Source organism: Haliotis rubra, unplaced genomic scaffold, assembly GCF_003918875.1.
Source record: "Haliotis rubra isolate DU_JTF1 unplaced genomic scaffold, ASM391887v1 Scf789, whole genome shotgun sequence".
Taxonomy (NCBI): Eukaryota; Metazoa; Mollusca; class Gastropoda; order Lepetellida; family Haliotidae; genus Haliotis; species Haliotis rubra.
In genome coordinates, this window is record NW_025767511.1 from 226,070 (window position 1) to 235,757 (window position 9,688).

General features: G+C 44.9%; 1 protein-coding gene across 1 annotated transcript; it reads left to right on the forward strand.

The window, feature by feature from the left end:
* Positions 1 to 8,103: 8,103 nt before the first annotated feature.
* LOC124261096 (extensin-like) lies at positions 8,104 to 8,856 on the forward strand. The gene has a single exon (XM_046695416.1). The coding sequence runs from the start codon at positions 8,104 to 8,106 to the stop codon at positions 8,854 to 8,856; it is 753 nt and encodes a 250-aa protein (XP_046551372.1).
* Positions 8,857 to 9,688: the final 832 nt, after the last annotated feature.

Sequence of the window (9,688 nt, forward strand, 5' to 3'; positions counted from 1 at the left end):
ACAAGTTTAAAGTTCATTAAGAACATGCGTATAATTCGCACCACTCTGTACATCACTCCATGTTAACATGCACCACTAACCTGAATCTCATAGCTTGCTCCTCGTTTAATTGAGGCTGACTCATCCTACCTCGGCTGTTTCCGTAGAGGACAATTACATGTCGGAATTGCCCGAGTCTTAGCTACACACGAGTTTGGCAGCCTTGAAAGTGTTTGTGTTAACGGGTGAAACATAGACCATAAAAGTTAATTCTCTGGTGAATAAAGATATTAGATCTTAATAAATTTACATTTAAAATTTAATGTGAACCTCTTGTTGAAAAATATTTTATTTTCTAACGATCATGTCGGTTTCGAATTGTCTCTGTATGCACATATATGCAAATTTAGGGGATTCTCATGACAACTTATGCACCAAGGGAGATATTTGTTGCAGAAGACGATGAATAAAGATAACATGGTATTGTAATATCTTCACGGTGGTGATAAATGCTGATAGGAAAGAAGTGTAAATTTCACGCAACTGATTACACGGTGCACCGTCTTGTTTCCCATGGTCAGTGAGTGAATATTGCTTTAAGCCGTTATTCGTGACTTAAATTTATTTTAAATTGTTTCATAAGGGACTGTACATAATTTATGGCTTGGGGTGGGGGTGGTGATGTGATGATTTTTATGGAGAAGTGTGTACAATGTGAATTACTCCCCCCCAAAAAAAATTTATGTACAAAGTAAGTGACCCCACCCCGCATGTCATGTAGAAATCCATGACCCCCCCCCCCTCCCTTCCCATAATTTTAAGCATAATTTTTAAATATTTCTATGTACAAACTTGCTGACCCCCCAAGTACATGTGTACAACATGGATGATCCCCCCTGCCTCTCCAGAACAAAATAGGTGATCCCCCCTAAAAATCATCACCCCCCTAGCCATAAATTATGAATGGGCCTTAAGGATGTAGAAAATCATAGACTCCAGACACTGACACCTCATTATACCGGACGCTTCGTCATCCGGACAAGGATGGATGCGTTATTTTCGAACTTCAATGTTAATTTTTTAATACACAGTGTCTTTTAGAGAGTGGTCAGATGTATCATATGTCGGTAAAGTACAGATTCATATACTCTTGGGGGATTGAATCTCATCAGCATACGAACCCATACCCTCAGAGTCAGGCAAGTAATCGCCAGCAAACAAAGTCAGCCATCTAACCCACTCAGCCACCGCCGCTTCCACCAAAATGGATGTCGGTCGACTGGTAGTCTAGATCACAGACTTTGTGCATCCCTCTGACAAGTGTAAATCGGCACAGACATGTAAACTTTTACTTTTGTGGAGGCGGGAGGTCCTGGGGGTGTTAGATTGCATGGCTCCGTGTGCTTTCGATTTGGTGCTTGATAAGGGGTGTGGTGAATCGCAGTCCTGCAAGTCAAACTGGAGTGAGTGAGTGAATGAGTGAGTCTGAGTGTGCGTGAGAGTGTACGTGAGAGTGAGAGTGAGTGAGTGCTAAAATAACCCGCCTATTTAAATCACAGGTGAGTGAGTGAGAGAGGTAGTGCGTGCGTGGGTGGGCGTGCAAGCGAGCGGTGGAGGTGGATGTGCGGTGACTCGAAGTATGTGCAGGTAGTAAATTATTTATGTTCATGTTAATACTCCCTCTTTTCTTGCATTCCACAAATCACGTCAAACTACCCACCCATACAGCAGGTTTTTTTATAAACAGAAGCGTTTGTAACTCGATTCAGTTTCAAGCATATCTTCTTGTAATTTGAATCGGAATTTATCGTTGTGGTATTTCAACAAGTATTTCGTGGATGGCGAAGTCCATTAGTGCATCATCATCATCACCACCACCACAACCACAACCACCACCACCATCATCATCATCATCATCATCATCATCATCATCATCATCATCACCATCACCACCACCACCACCACCATCCGTATTCATCGTCTCCACCGTTGTTAACATCCTTTTTTCAGTGTGCAAGTTTGGATGATGTTGCTGCTACTGCTGTTCTCTCCATAATCAATCAATGGACTGTCTGGGGGTGGGGGTGGGGAAGCCTACTGGTTAAAGCTTTCGCCCGTCACGCCGAAAACCCGGGTTCGATTCCCCACATGGGCACAATGTGTGACACCCATTTCTGGTGCCCCCCGCCGTGATATTTCTGGAATATTGCTAAAAGCGGCGTAAAACTAAACTCACTCACTCACTGGATTGTCTGGTCCAGACTCGATTATATACAAATCGCCGTAATATTGCTTAGTGTTGCGTGAAACAATAAACAAGAACAGACGCTAAGTGCAGCGCTGAACAACAGATTTTTATTGCTATTATTATAAAAAGAATTTGTCGTTTAATGTTATTATTATAATTATTATAACTAAAGTCACAAGTGCGTGTTCTGTAACATCTAGCTCAATTCCATCCCTTCAAAAGGTGTTGTTTCAAATCCCTCGGTCACCATAAACATCACAACATCATCAGCGAATCGATAATGTCCCAATAGTAATTCTTAACATAGCAGCATTTATGAATATAAACCCGTCCCTTAGGAAGCTGCGTTGCCTATTTAATATCCCTTTGCTCGAGAGAACCCGATATAGTCAACAAGCAACGAACGCTGGTCGCAGAAAACGATCCAGCCGACGACACAAGCTCGACGGAAGATCGGTGAGGTCCCACTCCCGGGTAACGAGCAGACAGGTAACCCACATTCTTGTCACCAGAGGGCGCTCGGCTCATTAACAGGTGTGCAGCAAACACAGGTAAGATGATTTCCGCGTCAAGCGTTCGTCTATACGATAAGCGTTTCTGTGCAGATAAATCAGATGTCTATTGCAATCAGTTCGACTTCAAGGGCAGTGTTTGATTGACATGTGCCAAGCTGCAAGTGATCACAGCCTGGCGTGTTGACTCGCGTTGTAGCGCGGTGTCGAACAGGTGAAGGGGCATTGTAGGGGATTGGTCAAGTCGGACCGGTCAGGGTCCGGGTTGGGGTTGTAAACATGCCCGTTTCATTCACAACCCGTTTAGCAACATCGCAATTATGAAACAGGTCACGTTTTATCTATTAATTGCATGTTATCATCTGATTCCCGTCCTGTCCCGTTATAAGGTGAAAGTTTCGGCGGTGCGGGGTCCTCGTGTGGTGTTTGTAAACAATTCCCTCATTACGTAACCATTGCTCTACAGGTCACCGCGCTGTCATTGGTTACTGATGCATTGCAACGACGTCCTAGAACAGGGTGCACGAGCATCACGTGCATCTATTACAGATCAATTTCAAACTGTGTCACATGTGCGTCGACCTTCTTTCGTCTTGAGCCCTGTCGCATTCTGAATATGCTTAGACAAGTTTCTTCGACTTATGGACCAAGCGTTACCAATTTGCGTTTCAAAGAGCAACTATGCGTGTCAGTTTCACAATGGACGAAGGTGTTATTGCGTTTGAAAAGCGAGTTGTACATTTCGTGGAAATTGATATTCAACATTACAAAACGCCCCATTGAAACCACATGCCCATAAAAGCATTACGAAAGCTAACTGAAATACACCCAGTTTAACGGAAAATGCTTATACGCAGTTGACTATGTAACCGAACACCTGTGCTGGCACTGATCGATACGGGCATTATTGCATGTGCTCTGACACACGTCAATTTCACCTTCCGACTGCTGTGCGGATTTCACTGTAATCGGGAACATGTGCAATTGACATCTGTTATGACTGACATGTACTTTTGTCATTTTAACCTTTGGCCCTCGCTGCGTGTCATTCACTACAATCTAAGTAATTGAGTCGGGGCCAGACAATTCAGTGACTGACATGAGCATCGATCTACGTTTGTTGGTTGGTTGGGTTGCTGTTTAACGCCGCACTCAATGCGGCGTCTTTTTGCCAATTTTGCCAAATAAATGTGCATATCACAATACGTTACCGGATCTGCGCGAGTGTTATTGTCAAGGTTTACCCATTATTCTTATATTTACGGACACTTTTATTAAGATCCTGAACCGTCTGTTGAGGGGGTGCTGTTTATTTCACTAATCAAATTACGCACTGTACTTCAGGGTACATAACAAGATCGGGGGCCGTGGGGTAGCCTAATGGTTGGAGCATCCGCTTGTCACGCTGAAGACCCGGGTTCGATTCCCCACATGGTGTTAAAGCTCATTTCTGGTGTCCCTAGCCGTGATATTGCTGGAATATTGCTAAAAGATCACTTGATTGTCTGGTCCAGACTCGATTATTTACAGACCGCCGTCATATAGCTGGAATATTGCTGAGCGCGGCGTAAAACAACAAACCAACCAACTTTTAACAAACCGCATGTGTGTAAACACGCCGTCTTCGTTTCCTCAGTTCAAACAGTATTTTAACGTGCATTGCATTTCGGCGAGACTTTGTTCATCATTATACGTCATCATCAAACAATTATAGGTTGCAGAAACGGCGACTCTACATACAAATATAACCCGTTGATGCCACACCCATTTGACCAGTTGATGCGGATGAACGAAGCTTCAAACTAATCCAAATACATTTAAAATGTACGCAAAGAGTTTATATACTCAGCAAATTTAAAAACACGCCCTTTTACGTAAACGCAAAACAAATCATCAGAAAGAGCCGATTGTATTCACAGGGAAGCTCATTTGATAGTGAGCGGAATAAGCCGAGCTAAACCGAGCGGATCCGATAGGATCCGAGTGTACGTGAAGAAGGTGTCACTTAATCCGTGACACCAAGCAAACGTTAGATGAATGGATATGCCAGTGAAAGTCTAAAGCGGCATAGATCATACCAGCTGGTTTGGTATGAATTATTAAGAAAAACATAACCCTTATATACAAGTCTGCTGTGAATAGAACGAAAAACAGGACTGAACGGAGGCTCTTTAAAACTCCACATGTCTTTCTATTACATTATGGCAACGCTCCAAAGAGGACAATAACATGTATCCCAAATAACCTCGTTATAACGAACATACACCCATATATTATAGTGATTACTTTTGCGTAATAATGAGGTAGCGGCTCGTGATAATTTAAAAGCTAGAAAAAGCGGGTTTTTTATGTTACATATTTGTGTAGTTTTTTTATGTATTGAGTGTGCTTACCATTTTTTATGGAACATATTGGTTGTCGCTTAAAGATCGTCACTGTATATGTTATGCATTGATCAGCTTGATTGCATATGTCAAAACATTCTTTTCAAAAATAATCGCTTAGTTAGTCACTGTCTTAGGTTTTGTAAAAGAAACTAGTATAATTAGTATATGTTCTTAATTTGAAACAATTTTAGATCAAAATGTTATTACAAGTTTAAATAATACTTGATGATGGCTAAAAACGTTTGACTATTTTCGGTTGGATAAATACATATTTATTTATTTTCAAACGTGCATATAATTAAACATATTTTATCAGAGGAAGTACGGTAGTCGTAGCGTTACGATCGCTTGTGGTCAGTTACGCAACGGGACCTTGCATTGCGATTGTCGTTTACGGAGCGATCGTAGCATTGCGATGATCGTAACTCCCATACTTTAACATACTCCCATACTTTAAAATAGGACCATTTGTTGGGGTAAATGGGGCGGTGGGGTAGCCTAGTGGTTAAAGCGTTGGCTCGTCACGCCGATGACACGGGATCGGATCCACACATGGGTACAATGCGTGAAGCTCATTTCTGGTGTCCCCCGCCGTGATATTGCTGGATTATTGCTAAAAGCGGCGTAAAACCCAACTCACTCATTCAAAGTTGCGGTTAGGTAACGTAAGTCTCGGCATTAACGACGCTGTGTTGTCCCGACCCCCATGCAGATTTAACCCTCTGTGGCAAAGTGCCAGTATTGGGCCTCACACGAACAGTGGATAACTCGATATCTTAATTAATAGATCGCAGGACATCGAGACAGCAAACTTTCCCTTAAATACAGTAGAATTTGTACAAACTGAAATGCTCTCTGACAAACTTGAATGGATACCTAAGAATACCCATCACATCTTTTTAACAGTTTTATGTTTCAAATAACCGGCGGATATACATGTAGGCTACACTGGAAATGAAGTCAATACAAGTCTAAGCTTTGAACTAGGTTAAGAGCTGACCGTGTGTGAAAAACCCCGATATTACTGTACACCGAATTGTATACAGAAACATCGACCGGTCTCATTCGACACTTGTAATGTCACTTTTTTAAACCTGCGCTGTATCGGAGCGCATTGATCAGCGCTAATGCAGCATGATGCAAGAGAACAATCCCCTGAAAAGAAGACCACTCAAGCGTACGTTCCCTCTCTGCATATCGATTTACAAGTGTGATCGCGGTAAATGTATTGCCAGGTGTTCGTACCAGTGTTCCATTGAAACGTGCAGCGTAACTATTATCATAACGGGATACTGGATAAGAAAAAAGGTTTGGATCGATTTTTAGAGTTTGAAACGTTGACGAATGGAGACGAATTGTGAGAACACGAATATATAATCTGCGTATGACGTCATTTACGTAGGTTGAATGTGTACGGGTGTCAGGTTTAGCTGGAGACAAAATATTTCTATATTGGTATTTCTGTTTATTGAATTCTAATTTATAATAACTGCGATTATTTATGTTGAAATGGAAATTTGTTTGCAATATAGTGATGATGGTGATGACAATTCGTTTTTATCACGATTTTGTCTGGAGTTGCGTCCCTTTGACTTGCAGAATCCGCTAGTCGTAGCCCAGGTTCCATTAAATTCCTTGGTCTGTAATCAAGTTCGTAAAACTTAAGTGCGCATGGGGGCCCAGTCGTCCAAGGCACCGCAACTACCTTGGCCACACCGGAAACCTACGCTCATGGGTTTTAATCCTGGTGGGCCGGTGGGGTAGCCTAGTGGTTAAAGCGTTCGCTCGTCACGCCGAAAACCCGGGTTCGATTCCCCACATGTGCACAACGCGTGAAGCCCTGTTCTGGTGCCCCCTGTCGGGATATTGTGGAATATTGCTAACAGCGGCGTAAAGCCAAACTCACTCACTCACTCTAATCCTGGTACTCGTGCTCATTGTTTTCACCAAAGTGGTAAACGTCATCATCATCATCATCATCAGAGAGAAATATTTACAACATATGCATGTTGTAACGTCATGGCGTTTTTAGCGTCACGGAGGTTTCTGTATATACGTTAAAACTGGCAGTTATAACTCCCCTGTCAAGTACAGAAAACGAACTTTGGTCACGTGTTGTTGTAAGTCTTCCAGTCTTAAGATATCGCTCGATGATCTCCTTTAAATCATTCGCTCGATTCGCCGAAGGCAGGATGTTGATTCCCCCCCAAGGGCCCATGTATGTTATCCCCCACAGCGATATTGCGGAAATAACGACATTAACGGCGTCAGACTCAACTTATATATTCTAATTTCGGTTTAATGCCTTTACCGTCTAAAGCCCATTTCAAGACAGGACTGATTGCTGTAATCAGTGATTTGCGTGAAGGAGACATTTGTGGAACAATACATATTGTAAATTAGAAACCAAATTTGCTAGACAACCACCTGTCTAAATCCCGCACTCCGGCCCACCCGGCATTACCGGCCCACCAACTCCTCGCTAGAGACATCCAACTACCGTTCCACTCACCCTCTCTAAGGACCTCCCACTACCCGTCCACCCACACTCGCCAGAGACCTCCCCTACCATCTATCCACCCTCACCAGAGACCTCCCCTACCATCTACCCCACCTCACCATAGACCTCCCACTACCATCTATCCACCCTCACCATAGACCTCCCACTACCATCCACCCATCCCTCACCAGAGACCTCCCCTACCATCTACCCACCCTCACCATAGACCTCCACCTACCATTCACCCATCCCTCACCAGAGACCTCCCCTACCATCTACCCACCCTCATCATAAACCTCCCACTACCACCCATTCTCCCTCGCCAGAGACCTCCCACTACCATCCACCCACCCTCACCAGAAACCTCCCACTACCATCCACCCACCCTCGCCAGAGACCTCCCACTACCATGTACCCACCCTCACCAGAAACCTCCCACTACCATCCACCCACCCTCGCCAGAGACCTCCCACTACCATGTACCCACCCTCACCAGAGACCTTCCACTACCATCCACCCACCCTCGCCAGAGACCTCCCACTACCATCTACCCACCCTCACCAGAGACCTCTTACTACCATCCACCCAATCACACCAGAGACCTCCCACTACCATCCACCCACCCTCACCAGAGACCTCCCACTATCATCTACCCACCCTCGCCAGAGACCTCCCACTACCATCCACCCACCCTCACCAGAGACCTCCCACTACCATCCACCAATCCCTCACCAGAGACCTCGCACTACCATCTACCCACCCTCATCAGAGACCTACCACTACCATCCACCCAATCACGCCAGAGACCTCCCACTACCATCCACCCACCCTCACAAGAGACCTCCCACTACCGATCCACCCACCTCTAGCCAGAGACCTTCCACTACCGATCCACCCATCCCTCGCCAGAGACCTTCCACTACCGATCCAGCCATCCCCTCGCCAGAGACCTCCCACTACCATCCACCCATCCCTCACAAGACACCTCCCACTACCATCCACCCACCCTCGCCAGAGACCTCCCACTACAATCAAACCACCCTCGCCAGAGACCTTCCACTACCGATCCACCCATCCCTCGCCAGAGACCTCCCACTACCATCCACCCATCCTCGCCAGAGACCTCCCACTACCATCCACCCACCCTCACCAGAGACCTCCCACTACCACCCACCCACCCTCGCTGGAGACCTCCTACTACCGGTCCACCTACAATGGCAAGAGACCTAGCATTTAAAGTCCACCCACCAATCGCTAGAGACGTCCCATCGCCGAATACCCAAAACCACCCACCCCTTTAAACAGACCATCATCACTGGGCCACCATCCGTCGCTAGAGTACACCCGCCCTTCTTAGAGTCAACTCACCGCCGACATAGACATCCCTCAATAGGCACCATCACCGCCGGCAGTCCACCCGAGCTAAATATCTCCTATCACCGACCCACCTGGAACCCTCCATTTTTCGCTTGAGACCACCCACTAGTAGCTCACCCATCACAGCCACATCTCCTTGCTTCTATAGGTAACACATACATTCTCAACACACGGTGCTCTTCGCTGAATAGGCCTTCTCCAGTCTCATATAAATCACTGTCGAGGTATCTGTTTGTCACGAGTTGGACCCACCCGTATAAATACTCTCTACCCCATCTAATCGAGTGGCATGACAAACGGTTTCCGGCCATAAAATATGCGAGAAAAATCTTATCACATATCTCCATTTACAGTAAATTGATATGCTGTATTAAATTTACTCCACACCGTAAACACAAGTGGCCATTCTCCCCGGAGACAAAGATAGTTCAGAATAATGTTGTTAATGCTGAAATAAACACATATAAACGATATTGCCTCTATATATTATTTTGTGTTTTTCACGATGTAATGGTCCGGTTTTCATCTACTGAACAGTCCCGTCATGTTCACTGTCACGTTCTCTCCGCCTATTAGTGTCGACTTGAAAGGTAATAGCATCTTTACAACTATAGCCATGTCACAGGGTATCTCAAGCCATTCTAAACCCAGCCGTAATATTATCCTCGCAACTAATCCCCAATTG

Excerpts from the sequence above, each read along its gene's own strand:
- LOC124261096 (XM_046695416.1), top strand. The coding sequence starts at position 8,104 with ATGTACCCACCCTCACCAGAGACCTTCCACTACCATCCACCCACCCTC.